Source organism: Dendrobates tinctorius, unplaced genomic scaffold (assembly GCF_039654945.1).
Source record: "Dendrobates tinctorius isolate UK_male_01 unplaced genomic scaffold, ASM3965494v1 ptg000097l, whole genome shotgun sequence".
NCBI classification, from domain to species: domain Eukaryota; kingdom Metazoa; phylum Chordata; class Amphibia; order Anura; family Dendrobatidae; genus Dendrobates; species Dendrobates tinctorius.
In genome coordinates this window covers 22848946-22870133 of record NW_027361765.1, presented here as the reverse complement: position 1 = coordinate 22870133, position 21188 = coordinate 22848946, and the positions used below count along the sequence as shown (strand labels likewise).

Below are 21188 nucleotides of genomic sequence, written 5' to 3'. Positions count from 1 at the left end.
GAAAGGAATTGCCTAATGCAATAGGCGGCCAAAGGTGATAAAGTCATGGCTAAAGGTGCAAAGTTGCAATAAATGCAGAAATAGGTAAGTAAGAGTCACCAGACCATATCAGAGCAGCAAAGGTCTCAGAGGGGGTGATAGGCAGGCCCCACGCGTATCGCCGCTGCCAGAGCGGCTTCGTCAGGGGGAGTAAACAATAATGAGCCTGCATGATCAAATGCAGCCATGGAGCCCCAGCCTTTATATAGTGTATATCATGCATGCCCTATTCAAATTATTTGTATCCATCTGTATTTAGCGAGGACCGGTCAGTGGATCTATACTGCCAGATCCAGCATGAATCGGACACTTCTTTCAGGCATGTCTGCTTAAGAACGCAGTCAGATGGCCGTATGATATGGACGATGATTGCGTCACAGTGCAGGGACTGGCCTGCGGCTCTCCTGACCGGAGTGCGACAGCTGCATAGAACCACATGCTGCGCCCTTACATCGAAACGCTGTGGAGTTTAAGAAAAAAAAAAAAAAAAACACAACAACAACATCAAAAAGCAATAGTCACAGGTCAGCTTTCACAATAAGTCTGAGGCAAGTCCCCTGCATTTTCTCCCTGACCGCCCTCATTATCGCCATGTGCACAAGAACATTTATAGACGACATCAAGGGGATGTGCACAATGTCTTTCAGGTGAGGGACCCTGCCAAATTTTTCAAAAAGGCTCATTTTTTTTCCCTAAAATGTCTTTTAGAGATTCGTTTTGTCAAGCAAAAACCATTTGAAAAAGACAGCTAGACATTTAAACCTTTTTATTGGAAGTCAAAGGAAAGGTGTCAGAGTGGAGACTGCCTGCGCACTTTAAGGGTATGTGCACACGTTGCAGATTTGCGTGCAGAATTTTCTACACAGAACCTGCATCTCTTGGCAGAAAACAGGTAAAAAATCCACACTTTTTGCAGCGTTTTTTTGTGCAGATTCTTTGCGGATTGGCATGCGTTTTTAGCCCTGCGGATTTCATTAATGGAATGGGTGTAAGAATGCAAGTGGATCCGCAAAAAGAATTGACATGCTGCGGATTCCGTGCGGAGCTTTTTTCCTATTGAATTACATTGGTTGGTCACACACGTGCGGATCTGCAGCAAATCTGCAAAGTGTGCACATACCCCAACTGCTTGGCGTCTTTGGAAACCTGCAGTGGTTAAAAGACGCTTCGAAAAACTAAGCATATAGGAACATAGTTTTTAAATAAAAGTACATGTGTTCATTCTTTTGAGGATTTCCTGGGTGTTTTCAGACTTTTTTGTAGTAGAATTTGACTGAAGAGACGTGTATTAAAAAAGGAAAGGTCTACTAAACCATAATCAACACCATACTTACAGCGCCTTGGTACATTTCAATCTCCTTTTCTCCAAAGTAAGGCATTTGTTTAAAGGGATTCACAGAGATCAAGACAGGTCCAATGTATGTCTGTGAGCAGTTAAGGTCAAGAAGTTCAATATATTGATCCTCCAGAGCGGTGCAGCACATGCCAACAGCTGACTGACAGGACACACACAAAAAGGAAGAACAGCTAAGATTTAAATCACGTTAAAATCCCTGTCATGCAGTCAGCCATTTTCTCTTGTTAATGCAGCCTCCTCACACACCGACCAGCAATTCTGTCCATAAAATATCTGCTGATGACAGAGCATAGGACAAGACCTGACCAGCAGCTCCGCCACTTGTAATCACCTCACTTGGGACAATATTCTGGCATTTTCATTCAGATGCAAATTAAGTGTCAAGTGCTCTGGGCATGACAGAGCACTTCCTGAGATTCTGCCTCCAAAAAGGTTGTTCCCAACACCAGCTTATTTAGATTGATAGGCCACAGTTTTTGTGATGACAGGAACCAGCAAAGGAAGTTTGACAGTGAGCCATCAATCAAGCCAAAGAGGCTGGGGCAACAACCTGGGGAGGAAGTGGCTAGTTAGTGCTCAGCCATGCCCAGAGAATCACTTGCATAGTAAATTGAAATACTAATTTCTTGGGACTGCAGCAACAGATGCTAAAGGTGGTGAAGAATTTACATTTCAAAAATCTGCATATCCGTATAAGCGGCGGGGCATGGGGGTTGATCTGACCGACAGACTTCCTCTATAAATTGGCATGGCCTGAGAAAAGTCTCTCCCCAGTCTACAATTTAAGCAACACAAGAAAAACACTATGCTTCACTCCACAAGCTTCAAAACTAGAAGGAAGCCGCATGCACAGGAGTCCAGGTAGCGTTAGCATGATACTTTGAGGGCCAAATATTTCCTTAGTATAGTCAAGTGTATACATTGGGTCACCAACACTAGGGATGAGCAAATAAATTCAATCAAATTCTTTTAGAGTTTCCAGGATTTGCAGATTGTTTGGGGATTTGATTTGCACATTCTGATTTGCTAAAAAGCCAGCAAAAATGGCAGCCACTTAGCTGGCTTCATCAGGGCTAACAAGGGAAAACAAATACTCAAACCCATCAAACGGTACATCCTGAGAGTCCTCCACTCACTCCAGAGACAGCTCCGGCTACCGGTTTCACCCTTTGCTTCCAAACCAAAACTAGACTTTGATGCACATTATGATGTCTTAACATAACCTGCAAAGACCCACGTAGTCACTTGTGTATTGAGACCTAGTTGGCATCAGATGTTCCGGTGAAGAGAAGACATTATTCAAAGCTGCGCGTTCTGGAGCGAGCGCGGGACCAGTGCAAGTCACAGGTTATTGATTTTAAACCCTTTTATTATGCTTTGGGGTCCAGAGAACTTTGAACATAAGTGGCTTGTTTTAATGGCAATCAGGACACATTTGGTTCATAGTGAATACATTTCCATCTGCCAAATCCAAATATCGGCACATTTGCTCGCCTACACTTCGCTATAGCCAAGATATGCCACTCCGTTATTGCACTGGTTACTAGCTTGCACAGTAATAAAAGCTTGTACTACGCTTATGTACATGTTTGGCCCACATATTAAGAGCATTACAAGTAGTACATGTTGGCTGCACGCAACAGGCGTGATGTGAACAGAACCGTACTGCCCAAATGAACGAGTCCCTAAGCAGGCCTTCTATAATACCGAGCCATAAAGCATTGCATAGCGAGGGAAATACAGGAACTCAGCAGCTTTAGAAATGTACGCATCATTCAAAAGAAGAAGTGCAAAGAAAATATGGGACAATAAACGTCAAACTAAAAAGGACTACATTGTAAAAAAAAAAAAACTATACAATATGCTATGCTTGTCTTATTGCCATATGGTAAAAGACTTAGTAACCTGAAATATCACATATACAAAGTCTAAACTGCATGTGTCATGTAAACTAAAAGGAGGTTGTGAAACATTTATAGTAAATGTCACTCCGATGAGAGAAGAGACTTATGGACACTCCGCATATAGAATATGTGCTTTTACTAGAATGTCCTTCATTGATAGGACAGCTTTTAGAAAAACAATTGCACTATTTCATCGCGTGGGGAATAATCCCAGCCATAAGCAGCACCATTCAGCACTCATTCATGACTGCTCACATAAACAATCGGTTCATTCAAGGTCTACTGGACCCTACGCTAATCCTTTGTGGGCTCTATCACCACATTAGTGGAAAGTCCCTGCTTCCACCACCAGTTATTCACTGGTTTACATGTATACTACATCACATGTAAATCTCCAGGATGGTTACTAAAGGGGTTTTCCAAGATCTGACACTATGCACACTGACTGCAGAAACCATGTCAGTGTGTGATATGCTCACTGTCAGGATTCCTCTAGATTCCCCGTGTGAGTGGGCAGTCATGTTCCAAGTAGGAATCTAGTGAATGCAACTATGCAAATTGCATACTTGAGATCACATGACCGCCTGATTGGGATTAAAAAAAAAGTAATGGATTTGACGTTCAACAGAAACATAGTGACTGGAGTTGAGCGAAACAGGTCGGCCAGATTCATAAGTCGCCGACTTATGGGAAAGTCGGGTTTCGCCGACCGAAACCCGACCACAGTGTGAAGTCGGCCGTGCGGTTGGCAAAACGAGCGCCAACGTCGGATTTCCCAGAATGCTTGCACGTAATTTTTTTCAGCTGAGGAGAGTAAAAAGAGATTTCGCGCACTTTAAAAAAGCGGTCAGGCATGTAGGTGTGTTTACTGTCCTCCACTCCCTGCCGACTTTTCTTCCCCATTGACTTGCATTGGGTTTCGTGTTTCAGTCGGACCTTCGACTTTTCACGATAGTCGACCGATTTCGTTCGACTTGACTTTTGAGAAAGTCGGGTTTCATGAAACCCGACTCAACCCTAAAAAAAGGCAAAGTCGCTCATCTCTAATAGTGAATTCCATTCCATTATAAAATTCTGCCAAGTACAAAGGTTTTGGTAGTAAGATTTGTTAAACAAGGCAAAAACAGGACGATGCGCCTTTTTAACAATGAAACGAGCAGGTTTCAATATTTACACTACAGGATGCCAATACTATGGAGCTTTATTATTTATTTGCCAAGATGCCGTCTGAAAGGTTCTTACTCCCATCTTTAGAAGTGCTCACCAATTCCCGGGATAAGTGTTAATTTGCTGATTTAGTGGGGGACTCAACTGCTGTGACCACCACAGATTCTAAGAAAGGGTCTCTGCAGAGCTTCATCAGAATGGAGCACTGGTTGGACACACACACACACACACACACACACACCTCCAGTCATTCTTTATGGGACTGAATCTGAGCACTGTGCTTGGCCATCTTCTGCAGTCCCTTAGCGCAGGGTTCCCCAACTCCAGTCCTCAAGGCCCACCAACATATCAAGTTTTCAGGATTTCCTTTGTATTGCACAGGTGAAGCAATTATCACCTGAGCAATACTAAGGAAATCCTGAAAACATGATCTGTTGGTGGGCCTTGAGGCCTGGCGTTGGGGAACCCTGCCTTAGAGAATGAATGGAGCTGGGGTGTGCATGTCCATTTAGACGTGGCACTTCAGAGCAGTGTTCTTCAGATTGTTGGGGGTGATACCAGGCATACCCCCTCCAAATCAGCAATTTACCTCCTACTTGTATATAAAAGTGAGAAATTATTAAGATGAGATTAACCCTTTAAGTGCACGCTATACATTTTGTAACAGATATATATTCTCCTTTACACATTTACTAACAAATATTGGTCAAACATACAGGAAAAGGTGTCATTAAGTTTGGCCAGTGTACATCCAAGGGCACATGGCCGTACGCTTTGGAACAGTTTCTAATGAATATACTGACTATGCACCACAACATGGGGGGAGCAGAATCCTATTGAATATTACAGACTGCAGATTAGTTTGCATGCTGGCAATAATTTTATAAGCTACTTATTGCACTTTAAAACCAGAGGTGCCGGTAGCACAGGCTGTGAAGTTGGAAAGAATAACTTGGAGTGTGTTGGGCAATGGAGGGGGGTAGCAGCAGCAGCACAAAGGATATCTGCCCCAACTGTCCTGCCCCACAGTTAATCTTCTTCGTGTGACCTTGATCAGCCTGATTGAGCTAATACATTTTGACCCAAAGGCCACTATGACTTTCTACAGACTAAAAAGGTAAAAAAAAAAAAAAAAAAAAAAAAAGCCTTGGGCAACCTTGGTGATCCTGTGGCGCCATTACCTAAGCTACTAAATACCACCATATAAGGGTTTACATATACAATGTAGATGCAGAGAATGTAGCACAGTAATTTAGACTAACAATAAAGACGACTTTAGGTTATTAGCTGGGGAGTTGAATTGCTGAGAGTACAGCTGACATAAGACCTAAGCAATGTGATCATGTAGGATGATAGCTCACTTTTCAAAATCAGAATTAGGCTGAGACTTCATGGATCTGGTATAAAATACAGTGGAAAGGATACAAAGATGAAATCATCCATATAGCGCTTTTTCAAGTTTTCCACTATAGAATCTTCAGTAATTTTGGACAACAGGACCATATCATCCATTCCACTGTGCTTGACATTGTGGCTTTGCCAGTGGTATCTGTAATGTCCTTTGCTGCCCTGAAAATACAAGAGAAACAGTAGTTGAGAAAATAGCACTACAGTGAACCAGACATACAGCTTGTGCAGCAGTTCTGAGCCAAACACTGGAATGGAGGCTACAAAGAAAAGCATTCGTCTTATTTATTCTACTCTAGGCTTTACTTTATATAAAACCGGTGATTACTGTATATTGTTTAAGTCCGTCACATATTCACATAGGACTCTTCATGAAAAACATGGTTATTTCAAGTAGTATCATGTCGAAGGTACCACTAACTTTGAACAATAAAGAACTGTCTATTGAAATACTTACTGTAAAATCTTTTTTTTGCAAATTTGATAGAATATTCTAACTAAACTTTTTGTAACAAATTTCTACATTTAGAGAATAAAAAAAAAAAAAAAAAAAAAAAAAAAAAAAAGTGTGACAATTTTTAAACAATTTTTAAATGTCTTTAGACTTGGACCATTACTCCACCAAAATCGCAACAGCCTAGCTGACATCAGCGGAGGAGTGAGTGGTAAATGGAGTAAGTGGAGAAACTAACTACTTTTAGGCTGGCATCTTATTACTAGTGATAAATAATCTATTTTACACCACAACACTGATTAATTTTTGCCAAAGCTCATTATATTGGGAGCATGCTGCATTGACCATGACGCCCGCACTGGGGAAATATCCATCGCGGATTCACTTTCTGGAATACTACTTTAGGTTATGAGCACAGGGAGCGGGAGGCATCTAGGGTTCTAGGCCGGCGGCCACAGACTACAGACGTCACTGCTGCACCAGAGTCATGCAAGCTTTCAACTCTGGCATCTAATCATTAATGTGTAGTTCACAACCTAGTCAGACAGAATGGCATGCATTTAATAGGAACTTTACAGCAGGACGGCATGAATCGGCCATGTAGGATTAGTCTAATTGCTGCGGCGTCAGAGAAAACATACTTTGAGAAGCCAGTCTGGGAATATGCGTCTCGATGACTAGTCCAGAGCCGGTCACCGACTGCTTCTCCACACTACCAGGTCTCTCCCGATTTGTGTGCAGGGACAGACCTGTCAGTTACGTTACCTTTACTTTATGAAGTTACATAAACTACACACAAAACCACCAGCTCAATTACATGTGTAAGCCAAGATATAATCCACATGTAACTAGGAGATCAATGTGGCACATTTTTGCAGTCAGTGAAATCTGCAGAAAGTTTACAGAACAATTCCCCATGTAGCACACAGACTTTGCGCTAGATTTGCAGCAGAAAAGTCCCACTACATGTACCTGCCTACGTAGCCTCAACAAATGTAATAAAACCTGCATACATTCTTAAATAGATCTCTCGGACCTGATGATGCTGGTATACTTATTTTTCGAAAGATTTTGAATGTCATTTTATTTGGACATTACCATACCACAAAGAATGAAATTTTTAACAGTGGATTTTGCTGTGGAATTCCACACAAAATATGGCATGTACCCTTTAAGGGCTCATTCAGGTGCCTGTGCAAACCAATCTTAGCACAGACATCCAGGTTACATCCAAGGATATGCTCCAGCAATGTCTGCTTCAGTCACCAGGCGCCACCACATTCAGTCTGTGGGCTATGCTGGTGATGGAAGAGAGGTCATGGTCAATATCGCTGTACAGCACAAGTACTGTCCACTCAAATGTGGTACTGACAGTCAGTATGGGTCTGTCTACAGTCCAGCATTAGAATTATCCGCCTCTTGTGGCAGATAGGGCAGTACCACACTGTAATTAAGCTCCCAGCATACTGTTGGGAGTTGACAGTCTTGGTGCTTGGTTACTCCCTATACAAAGTTGTCATTTTTCTGTTAAATTCATCCTGTCCTCCTTGACCCGACTTGTGACCCTGGATGTTTGTCCGATCCCCCCGACCTGACCTTTGTCTGGCTTTGCTTGTCAACACACTAACCTTTTGGTATTTGACCCCAGTTATTTCTCAGACTATGGTACTGCCTTCGGATTCGGTCCCCTCTGTTACTGACCCAGCTAGTCTGCTCATCATTGCCTCAGGCTCACTACTGCAACCAGGATTTCTGGGCAGATTAAAGGATGAAGGCCTTGGTTCCTATGGGATCCGCTAGTTGGAGTGGCTAGCACCATGTCTGTTCAAGGAAGCCTTTTTATGAGCCAAGACTCTACAATAGTGTGGTGTATAATGATGTAGAAATATTTAAATGGAAAAGGAAGATCATGAGTTTTAATCAGTAGGACCGCCTCATCAGTCCAGCCCCATACTTCTATAGGTGTGTGCTGTAGTATCAGAACTAGATTCATGTACAGTATCTACGTAGCAATGATCCCATGTGCTCAGATAATTAGTGAAGCCTTCTTATTGGTATGATTAGCACTACTCCCAGAAGTCAGCGTCTCGGCAAACAACACATGTTAAGTTCTCCTTTTAAAGAGAATCTGTCACCAGATTTTACAATATAAACTGCAAACCTTATTAAATTGGTCTCTTAGACCTGATGACCTTCATATTCATTTTAGAACTAGGAGGAAGAACAAATAAAAGTTGTAAGTCGGTATCTGACTAATCCTAAGCTCTATTTAATAATGAAGGCAATTTGTTAAATCAGGTGACAGATTTGCTTAAATTATATCTATGGTATATTTATACAAGCTGTCATAATAAGTGAAATAGTATTGTAAACCAACCCTGCTGATGTTTGGTTGCAAAGCTTCTCAGCTGATCACTGATTGACGGACCAGTCATCACCCTTTACATACAAAAAAAAAAAAAAAAAAAAAAGTGGAGTGGTACTTCATTCTCCACCAGTTGGCAAACAGTAATCCAGAAGACTAAAATATGTACCCATCGCCGTCTTCTGCCATTTCCATCGCTACTCTGGTCCTCTGTGTGACCACAGCTTTAACTTTTCCGTTCACCCTATAAACCATTAGTTCTCTTAAGCCACGTTCACAAGTTCAGTATTTGTTCCACTCCTGGTTTTGGATTACAATCAGAGGAGAAGTATAATAGAAACCGGTCACCACTCCTGTATTTTTCCATCACTCCTGATCTTGACTTATAGATACTGATGTTCAGAAAGGCCGTACTGAGATGACAAGGTGACATGGGAATAAAGGGAGCTGGCATGCAAACTTAATGCTTATGGGGTTAATTAATGCGGGATGAGGAGAGGTGGAGTTTAAGTCAGGGATACGGGGGGGGGGGGATTTTTGTGTGGGGAAAAGGGGGGGCCATTTTACCGAGGCAACCATTGTAGGTACTCACTGGCCCAGTCAAGAAGCTCCCACCCAACCTCCCTTAATTTAGGACGGAGTTTATTGGGGTGACAAGGTAGATGTTTTGGCAATTTTCTTTACGGGCGGTAATGTCGGGGAGTTCTGTCAGAGCAGTAGGGGGGTTCTCGAAGTTGGTGGAATTGGAAAATGGCGGATTGGGGGGGGCATGTATTTCCAACGAGGTCCTGGACTCCCCTCGGTGAATTCAAGCGGACTGGGCATTTAGAATCCTGCAGGAGGGATAATGGGTGGGCCCGTTAATGGGTTTTGGCCAGGTTGATTCCTACCTATCCTCGAGCTGGTGCCTAGCGGCTGGGGGTAAGACTTGACCTGGGGCCAAGGTGGAAGTTGTGGTTATTTACGGTATACAGGGGTTCGGGCTTCGAGGACAATCCACCCTTTTTGGGAGGGAAATGTTTGTAATATTGTTGTACATTAATGCTAATAAATGGATGCTGTGGCCAACTAATCCAACTTTGGCTTTGTCCTTTATTGGGATCATACTGGGTCACTTATGTGAAGCTCACATGAGTCACGGATACACACCACACCTAAAACGTTGTACTTTAAAATGAGCCAAGATGTAAAGCAGGCATGTTTCCATATTCAACCTTCACCAATATTAAAAGGGATTATCTAGTTTATGAAATAAATTAACAGTTACAAGTGCTATATAAAAATCAAAACAAAAACACAAAACTCAACTACTCACCTCTTTAATCCCCTGCCAATCCAGGTGTCCTCCTTGTCCCTCTGTCTTGGATTACAAGAAGCCTTCACATGACTGCTGAACTGGTCATGTGCTGGCCAGTCACAAAGACAAGGGCGAAATACGGAATTGGAAAGGTGGTTAGTCTTTCATCATTTTATAGCATTTACTGCGGATTTTTTTCTCTTTTTTTTTTTTTTTTTTTTTTTTTTTTTATTTAGTTTTGTAGAAACCACATAATTTCTTTTAACCTAAACCTGACGTCGGCACTTTAACGCTGCTGAATAGGACATTTTTTTTTTTTTTTTTTTTTAAACATGACATCTATGATCTAGTAAATATTCAGTAACTGCGCGCAGTGCTACAGTTACAGAACCTCCACATAACTTAGAGGCTATAAAAAGTAATCGTGGTGACTGTGGAATAACGAAACCAGTAGAAATTCTACCTCCACTTATGGGCAAAGAATGTACTGAGTGCAGCGCTATACGTCTGCCAGCACATGTGGGGCAGATGTCACACTCTGGTACGCAAATCTACAGACTGCTGATGTGGCTTGCTGTCATTTTTTTAAAGCTTAAAAAAGACATTTTACCAAAAAAAAGTTTAGAAAAATGCGATCGTAATTCAACTCTTCAATACATTTCCTATTTGAAGGGCAGTTTCCTGCATTTCTGCAGCTCAGGAATGTGGGGAATGTTCAGCACCAGGCAGCGCGTTCACATCTACAGCCCTTCTGCCCACAAGATCATGGATAGTTCTCAGAAAAAAAATAAAAATATTTGTTCCTTATAAAGCACTAAAACTGACTAATCTATTAAAATGAAAGACAATTAAAAAGACTAAAATAGACCACGGTTCTGCTATACACAGTAATCTATTACACACATGAATTCTAGGTTCCCTTCATCCTTTCTGCTGCAATAGTGACAATTTAATTTTCATAGTTGTTTTTATCCCAGGAAACCCTGTCTGACTTCTGAAACACGCTATGACATTTGGCATTTACCATAATGAGAAACATTACCCTCCTAAATTAAAAAATCTAAGACGATCTCCGAGCCATCATCTCGTCTTGTGGTCCTTAGTGACGAATGCCCAGGTGCAAAAGCCACCTCTGAACCACCACCCCATTAGGATACGTGCACACGACATCTGTCAAGACCCGTTATGCCTACAAAAATTAAAAATGCCGAAGGAAAAAAAAAAAAAAACAACAACTGAACGCAGACAGCAAGCAGTCATTGTCACCGCAATGTATTTTTTTTGCCATATTTGTAGAGTTTAGAATGTGAGACCCAATGGTAACAGTAATTATGATGTCTGCTGTAGAATATTATGGCGCCATGCTGCTGTCAGAGATTTACACTGGCATTTAACATAACAGCCGAGGGTGGATCCCTAGTCCACTCGCGGCTTTTAGAGGCACGTCAGCTGATCAGAGCCTGCACCACAGAGGGGGAGGCAACCTATATGTACCTACACGTCATAGGTTGTAAAGGGGTTAAACAGTAAAATAATATTTATGGCAATAAATACATTGCCACCTTTGTGGTCTAGATTATTCCATAAGGTCTTTGTCTCAGTTAAAAATAGCAACGTATTGCAATATTGACTCATCAGCATACTTTAGGAAATCATCTCGGCAGACGTCGACAAACCTGTATTCTCTCCGTATAGCCACAAACACCTTTCATTACACTGCAAGTAGCTGCAGGTCTGGCCACTTGCCAACCCCATTTCATTACTCCATTGCACCTCTAAGAAATCATCGCCAATCAATAAACCAATGTTTAGGTTTTTGGCTAAAAAAACAAACAAAATAACCCAGGATCCAATGCAACTGTGACCATGGAACGCTATAAAAGCGCCCAAGAGGTCCTACGTGCTTTAGATTGCAGTAGGGGAAAAAAAAAAAAAAAAAAAATGCACAAAAAGAGCACAACCATTGTATTTTTGATGTGGAAAAATCCGCTTTTGAAATTTACACCATGTAACCCTATGGGAAAAATAAAAAATCTGCACCTCATACATGGAATCATTTTCCGCTGTAATTTTTTCCCTTGCATGTGTTGTGGATTTGAGATGTAGAATTTCGACACATAGTTGAAGTTATACACTGAAAACCATTGCACATGTGCAAAAAAAACAAAAAAAACAAAATTCACAAACAAATCCACAGCTAAATCTACAATTCCAATTATAAAATAGTTGGACTGAAGTATAAAGTGTAAATAAGGACTCAATGACTTGAGTAAATTATTCTCTATAAGAGATTTCCAACAGAACGTGAAAGTTGGAAAGACTCAGATTCTGTAGACATCCATGTGCACAAGGGACAAGGCATATGGTCAGTAATGGATGCGCGGGATCCAGGGATCCCTAGGTAGCACAAAACACTGGATGGATCAGCAACACATCCAGAAATCACTGTCTGAAGACAGGTCTCCAGGCAAGCTACAAATATATGGCTTCTTCCTAGCATGACATAGCTTTAACTTCTATCAAACAATGCAGAAATGCTGCCATCTTCTCTGGATCAAAGCTCATTTAATACGGACCAAAGTAAAGAAGAAAACTGTTCTGTGGTCAAATTAATAAAAATGTGAAATTCTTTATTAGAAACCACAGATGCGGTGTTCTGCAGAGTGAAGAGAAAAGGGACCATCCAGCTTGTTATCTGCGCCCGGTATCTCTGATGGCCTGAGCAGCTTACACATCTTGAAGGGCACAATGCTGAGCATTAAACTGAGGTTTTAGAACATACACTCCCATCCAGACAAGGTCTATTTCAGGGAAGTCCTTGTATATTTCAGCAGAACAATGCTAAACCACATACAGCACAACAGCATGGCTTCGGAGAAGAGTTCGGGTAATGAATTAGCTGTCTGTAGTCCAGACCTTTCACCAATAGAAGACATTATGGAATGAAAAAAAAATAGAGCAATGACCCAGGACTGGATCAGCTAGAACACCACATCCAAGAATGGGATAACACTCCTTTCCCAAAGCTCCAGCAATCGGTCTTCTCACTTGTCAGATGTTTACAGACCGACTTACAAATAGGTGAGGAGGCTACAAAATGGGAGACAAACACCCGTCCCAACTTTGAGAGGTTTTACTGCAAGTTTCTAAAAAGTTTTTCGTTCAAATGAAAAAAAGTCTAATGTTCACCCTCTGACCGGTGTTATGTTCTTTTGTGAACATGTGGCTATTTGTAGATCATTGGATTGCCTTTATATTTTATACAGTGTCCCAACCATTTGGGATTTATGGTTGTATGTATGCGTCTTGTGGATAGTGTGACATTTTATATCATTATGTATTTATCCTTTAAAAAGCACATAGTACAGAAAGAATACTGCCCTCGGAAAGAGGTCTTCCTAAGCAGTGCAGCTGGCAAGGTTCATCAATTTCTTATCCATTTGGTGCTATATGGATACACAGTATGTCTATCTGTACATACTACACAAATTGCTGCAACAGTTCTTGCACCACTCCACGGGTGTGTCCATATTATTGGCATTTACAGCAGAACCAAAAGGATTCACTCCAATAAACTAGCATAAAAGGTCCTAATGCATGCATGTATTTGTAGCATTCAGACAATGTGCATGATCGGTAATTATCCTTAATAAAACAGCTAATCGACCAGATTACCTGCCATAACAGCTATGTACATTCCTCGTGTTTGGTGTTATATACTGCACAAGAGCTCATGAACGATGACAGCCGCTTACAGATCGTGGCTTACTTGTCCTGTTATTGTGAAACGGCAGTCACACTGGATAGGATGAGCATGTAATTTGGTGCAGAGCTCAATAGGATCTATGGACGCAAAAAGCGGTCATTTTAAACATGGCAGAACCTTTCCGAGCTTCTGTAACAAAAAAAAAAAAAACAAAAAAAAAAAAAAAAAAATTAAATTATATATATACACTCACTGGCCACTTTATTAGGTACACCTGTCCAACTGTGTGTTAAGACTTAATTTCTAATCAGCCAATCACATGGCGGCAACTCAGTGCATTTAGGCATGTAGACATGGTCAAGACAATCTCCTGCAGTTCAAACCGAGCATCAGTATGGGGAAGAAAGGTGATTTGAGTGCCTTTGAACGTGGCATGATTGTTGGTGCCAGAAGGGCTGGTCTGAGAATTTCAGAAACTGCTGATCTACTGGGATTTTCACGCACAACCATCTCTAGGGTTTACAGAGAATGGTCCGAAAAAGAAAAAAAATCCAGTGAGCGGCAGTTCTGTGGCCGGAAATGCCATGTTGATGCCAGAGGTCAGAGGAGAATGGGCAGACTGGTTCGAGCTGATAGAAAGGCAACAGTGACTCAAATTGCCACCCGTTACAACCAAGGTAGGCAGAAGAGCATCTCTGAACGCACAGTGCGTCGAACTTTGAGGCAGATGGGCTACAGCAGCAGAAGACCACACTGGGTACCACTCCTCTCAGCTAAGAACAGGAAACTGAGGCTACAATTTGCACAAGCTCATCGAAATTGGACAGTAGAAGATTGGAAAAACGTTGCCTGGTCTGATGAGTCTCGATTTCTGCTGCGACATTCGGATGGTAGGGTCAGAATTTGGCGTAAACAACATGAAAGCATGGATCCATCCTGCCTTGTATCAACGGTTCAGGCTGGTGGTGGTGGTGTCATGGTGTGGGGAATTTTTTCTGGGCACTCTTTGGGCCCCTTGGTACCAATTGAGCATCGTTGCAACGCCACAGCCTACCTGAGTATTGTTGCTGACCATGTCCATCCCTTTATGACCACAATGTACCCAACATCTGATGGCTACTTTCAGCAGGATAATGCGCCATGTCATAAAGCTCGAATCATCTCAGATTGGTTTCTTGAACATGACAATGAGTTTACTGTACTCAAATGGCCTCCTCAGTCACCAGATCTCAATCCAATAGAGCATCTTTGGGATGTGGTGGAACGGGAGATTCGCATCAGGGATGTGCAGCCGACAAATCTGCGCCAACTGTGTGATGCCATCATGTCAATATGGTCCAAAATCTCTGAGGAATGCTTCCAGCACCTTGTTGAACCTCTGCCACGAAGAATTGAGGCAGTTCTGAAGGCAAAAGGGGGTCCAACCCCTTACTAGCATGGTGTACCTAATAAAGTGGCCAGTGAGTGTATATATATTAGTAACCACTGAGTCTGCTAGGGGGCGCTGTGTGGATGACCCAGGAGAAAGGATGAACGGCAGAATACTGAATGGCCGTTATTTATCTCAAAGTGGGTGGCTTTGGGATGGAGACCTATGTGTTGATCAGCAGTGATACTGCTGAGGTGTTGTTTCAAAGTGTAAGGGAGAAGTCTCCAGGTAAATGGAGAGATGGGCGAGCCTGGTTACCTACAAACCCACCCAGGGGGTGTGTTTAAAAGCACTATTGTAAAGTGTGTGTAAAGGCTTGAATGACCTGGTGGGTGTGGCTATGGACCATATAATGTGGCCAAGGTAGGTCACATGAGGGTGAATGCTGGGACCTGGTTGGTCCAGTGTGGAAGGTCCCGCTGAGATGGGGCTTCCTGCCTGACAGCACGTGTGGACGCTGTGTTTAATGGCTGCAAGTGCCTGAGAGTTCCCTGGAGGGAATGAATGTCTGCAGTATGGAGAAGCAGCCATGAGAGAACCCTGAAAGGGTGAGATAACTGAGGCTGAAAAGCCTGCGTATTGGACATTGCTGACAGAGTGAAGCTCTGTCATGGACGCAATGCTGTTTATATATTGCTGGTCATGGTTTATGATGTTTAATAAACCGCATGGACCATTCTGAGTTTATGGAAAACCTGTGCCGGATCTGATTATGTGGCTGCCAAGCAAGTGATCCCCTACTTAAATGACAGCACTACCATATAAAATATATTATATATACACACACTCTCGAGTATAAGTCGATCCGAGTATAAGTCGACCCCCCTAATTTTGCCACAAAAAACTGGGAGAACTTATTGACTCGAGTATAAGTCTAGGGTGGGAAATGCTCCATAGATTATTCCCCCATATGGTGTCCTCAGAAGAAGCTCCATAGATTATTCCCCCATATGCTGCCCCCCCATAAGAAGCTCCATATATTGTTCCCCCATATGCTGCCCCCATAAGAAGCTCCTTAGATTATTCCCCCATGTGCTGCCGCTGCTGCATGTAAAAAATAAAAAAAAAAAATGACATACTCACCTCTCCGTCGCTGGGTGTCAGATTCTCACCTGTCCTGCGTCCATGGCTGCTCACCGCTATCTGCACGTCATCAGTCAGTGACGTTCAGACTGCAGGGGGCGCGGTGCGCACTAACCACGTCACCGCGCCCTCTGCTGTCTGAAGTCACTGACCGATGACAGACAGCAGCAAGCAGCCATGGACGCAGAACAGGCGAGTATCGCTGTACTTACCCATCCTGACGCTGTCTTGAGCCCCCAGCTTCTCCGCGCTCTCTCTTCCTGCCTTCAGCGGTCACGTGGTGCCGCTCATTAAAACTCATCAATATGCGCATATTGATGAGTTTTAATGAGCGGCACCACGTGACCGCTGAAGGCAGGAAGAGAGAGCACAGGGAGAAGCTGGGGGCTCAAGACAGCGTCAGGACGGGTAAGTATGACCTGACACATCCGCCCCCTCCGACCCCTTTGTATATGACTCGAATATAAGTCGAGAGGGGGACTTTCAGCCCAATTTTTTGGGCTGAAAATCTCGACTTATATTCGAGTATATACGGTATATGTGTGTGTGTTGTGAGTTCATTCTCTGGTTCACCAGTTGTGAATTCTCCTTCCAGACTCCCTCTGGTGGTGACAGGAGGTAGTGAGGCTGATTTAATCAGTAGAGATCTGCCACCTGTTAATGAGGTTGTCGACTGGACCTCAGGAATCTCAGATTGGATTTAAGACAGCCGACGCCCTATTCAGTTGCTGGCGATTCCTTCTGGCTTGTCAGCTCTTGGTTTTCAGCTCTGTTCCAGTCATCTAAAGCTAAGTTTTTCTGCTAATGTTCACACTTGATTTTGTTGGTCTATTCAGTTTTTTGTGTGGTCAGCCAGCTCCGGCTGGGGCTGTGCTGAATTTCCACTCTTATTTATCTGTATTTGCCAATTTGCTTTTTGTTCCTTATTAGATTGGCCTCTTTTTGCTCGGTCTCAGAATATTTCAGAGTGCTGATACAGTGGGAGAAGTCTAGTGACTTCAGGGTTAATTTTGCTATCAGAAGTGTTGGACATTATTTTTGTAGGGTTTTGGGCAGATTGCAGACAGTGTCTTTCCTTTCCTATCCAGTTAGTTTGGGCCCCATCGTTTGCTCAGCCTATTTTCCTGCCTGTGTTTGTGCTTTCATCTAGTTTCACCGTCAATACATGTGTGGGGGCTGTCTTTCCTTTGGGGTCTGCTCTGGGGCAGTTAGTTTTCCCTTTTCTTGCTTCAGGCTTATGTAGTTCTCCGGCTGTGACGAAGCGTCTAGGATCATCGTAGGAACGCTCCACGGCTGCTGCTAGTTGTGTGATAGGATCAGGGATCTGCAATCTGCATAGTTACCAACCTCTGGTTTTCTGTGACTTAGCTTGTTTTCCTTTTTTCTCCTCGGTGACCCATTATATATATATATATATATATATATACACACACACACACACACACACACACACACACACACACACAGTGATTGCTCAGGAGAACTGTATTTGAACTAGAGAATAAAAAGCAGATTCTAAATTTTATATAAACTGGAACAATTTCTGCAAGACGGCAGACAGATGTGCCTACAAATGGAAACCACATTAATGCAAAACAGGAATCAGAAGAGCAGATTGCAGATGCACTAAAAAACAAAAGTAAAACTGAGCGCTTAATTTTTTTTATTAATATGTGATCTGGCCGTGTCCCTAAACCTTACCGTGAACCCAAAAAACAGACTGAAAAAATGAACTAAGGACTATCTGTAAGCATCTACTTTTTTGAATCGTATCCAAATGGTCACCTGAACTGTGTCCCCTGCGATCATATGAGATCCGATAAAGAGAAGCCTACCGCCAGAAGCCAAGCATGGAACGCACACCATACCTATATACCGATAAGCACCCAGGCATTGTCAGGTGCTCATCACCCAATGATGTGCCACCTCTAGGAGACACGGCTTGTCTATACCTATAAAGCCTGAGCTTCTTTCAGGAAAAGTTTACCAGTTTGGGTCAATTCTCAGGTCGGAACCTGCAGGGTGGGTTTAGATTACATTCAGACTCAATGCAATTTCATTTTTATTTGCCCATACCTTTCACCCAGCCGCATTTATCACTGCTACTTATGACTTGTAGTAAAGTGATCACCAACAACCATAAAGGTGCTGTACATAAGAGAAATCTGTTCTTTTCATAAAACAGTGCCACATTTGCCTATGGGTTGTGTGTGGTATTGCAGCTCAGCTCTTTTGAAAGTAAATTAGACTGGAAACCACACAAAACATGTCAGGTATGGCACAATGTTTGTAAGAAAGCAGCCATGTTTACCTAGGTCTTGGGTTACCCTGCAACTTTGGCTGCGCAGACAAAAAAAAAAAAAAAAAAAAAAAAAACACACTCATGTACAGCTTCCACATGGTAACATAGCGCAAGTAAAAGTGGCAACATTCTGACTGAAGGTTCTACGACTATATTGGAGGAGTATAAAGGAGATGGACATCTCTGGTCATCTGAGCTGCAGGAAAAGTAGTCGTTCCACAATGTGGTAGTATTGATTAGCAGCTTCTTTACGCGTTTCAAGTCCGTAACCAACACTTTCCTGGAAGAATAGACTACTTTATATGAGCTTGTATCGCTTCCCTCTTCTACAAGGTTCTGATAGGCAAGACATAAAATAAGTGGGGTTTAATGGCCCATGTCACATTTGCAAAGTGGGGGCTTCTTGACAACTTTGACCGAAGATTGTGCCATGCCGCTGTTGTAAGTAAATGGGGTTAACACACAATTCATAAGAATTAAAAAAAAACATAAAAAAAATCTTGTAACACCATTCCCTTGCATTATGCTGCGATGCAACAGAGGCATAGAATATTCGTGGGACATTGTCAATGTTGCCATGTAGTCAGTCTTAATCCTGAACCCCCATCATAAGAAATACTATAAAAAGGGGGCGTTTAATGAGACATGTATAGGAAAGAAGTGAGGAAGTGAAGATTTGGAAATCCACTCACATGTGTGGTTGTACAACAGTGTTGAAGGTCTGTTGGTGTGAGCGCTACACCAAAAGCATTTCACACCAGATAAATACTGTGAGAACAGATTTTTCTACACATGAAGGTGATCCTTAATATCATTATAGGCAAAATTTTAATATTATGTATGGGCCATCAATAGCCAGCATCTCTACAATGAAATATCCAAAAGATGCTGCGATATGTGGCATATGGCGTGGCAAGTCCTAGAAATCCCTCCCATACAAGTATGGATGGTGTCTCCGAAACTGTACTACCCCCATTATCCACAAGTCATATTTTGGGACACAATAACATTTTCTGTTGATCACTTGCTGGGACTTCCATATCACGGTAACTTTCTGGCTGGGAAACGACCACATTCACATTACGGTGCAATTCAGCATCATTATCCTGCGATTCTTGGCCACAAGTTCAGGTTTGGGTCCAAATTCACTGTGTAGGCCAGGACTAAAGCTCTAGTTTAAAAAAAAAAAAAAAAAAAAAAAATAAAATATAATATGCTGAGCAGCTTGTAAATCTACAAAGGGTTAATTTGAAGTTCTGGATGGCTATGAGTAATCTTTATTCTGCTACATCTATTGAAGGAAAAAAAAAAAAAAAAAAAAAAAAAAAAAAAAACACAGGATGCCCCCTCTTTTTCAAACACAATCCTTTTTCTTACCATTGCCTTAGTCATCGACATCTGCAGATTGTGGTTTACAAAATAAAAATACACGGCTCCTTATTTGTTTGCCATTCACGCTCGGACCCAGATGGCATCATTTTAACCATTTCAGCCAACAAGATGCAGAAACTACTTAACCCAGGCAGACATAGCAAGAACCAGCCTTGCATGTAGGGGCGCCGCTGGTCATCCTTGAATAAAGCTATAAAAAGTTTTGTTAAAGTCTGCGTTTTACATTTAGTAAGTAGGTAACTCATCCGAGCTCGGCTCTCTGGAAAAAGGAATCCAGACAAATTCTTAAATTTAGCTTTAGACTCAAAAGGATTCTCTCCCACTAGTATAAGTCTGTATGTTCCATGATGTATTGATCATGAGGGTGCAACTGCTGGGACCTCCGCAATCAGAGCGATGGGTCCACACATGAGTGGACCCATACTTAAAAAGTAGGCTATATCATGGCTTTATAATTGATGGGAATGCGATCCACACCCTCCCTTAAAATTAATCAGCTGTAGCGCTGGGTCACCATATTACCCTGCACAGTGTGGCCCTGTGCAGGAAACTGCAGTCTGACACTTATGGGGCGGCTGTACAGTTGGGTAGCAGAGAACACCACAGTTCAGAAAAAAAGTTAGAGAATCTGTCACCATTTTGAGCTATTAATATGAGCATACAGGCAAAATTGGTCAGCGACTGCAGGCAGAATGTGCAGGCGCGGGATTTCCGGCAGCACACATGACAAAGGGACACGACAAGAAGGGGAGGAGAAATCTTGTATAATGAAGACCATAGGCAGTCTGATCTTCTAGGCAGCGTACACCCCGTAGCATTAAAGAGTGAAGATATAAAAAAAATGATTTTAACTCAACAAGCCATCATCCAGAAGGTATACAGGTAGAACTAATTTCACCTGTATGCCCATATTAACATCTGTCTTTCAGCCATATCCTCCTTCTCCTCTCGCTTACTCAAGCTCAATGTGGACAAATCTGAACTCATCATCTTTCCGCCATCTCACAGATCTTCCTTACCCGACCTAGCTATAAGAATTAATGACCTCACACTTTCCTCAGTTCCGGAAGTCCGCTGCCTCGGAGTAACCTTTGACTCTGCCCTGTCCTTCAAACCGCACATCCAAGCTCTTTCTACCTCCTGTCACCTCCAGCTCAAAAATATTTCCAGAATCCGTCCTTTCCTCAACTCTCTATATACTAAAATGCTTGGGCATGCCCTCATCTCCCGCCTCGACTACTGCAACATCCTTTACTGTGGTCTCCCTGCTAACACCCTCACACCTC

General features: G+C 42.4%; 1 protein-coding gene across 2 annotated transcripts in view; it reads right to left on the bottom strand.

Annotated features, from left to right (window-relative positions):
- The window catches only part of MYO1E (myosin IE), a 274229-nt gene that overhangs the window by 125160 nt on the left and 127881 nt on the right, over positions 1 to 21188 (bottom strand). For both annotated transcript variants that reach the window (XM_073586955.1, XM_073586956.1), the window contains 2 exons: positions 5893 to 6036; positions 1374 to 1463 (listed from right to left, as the gene is read on the bottom strand). In XM_073586955.1, coding sequence (XP_073443056.1) covers positions 1374 to 1463; positions 5893 to 6036 — 234 coding nt within the window. The remainder of the gene's footprint in view (positions 1 to 1373; positions 1464 to 5892; positions 6037 to 21188) is intronic.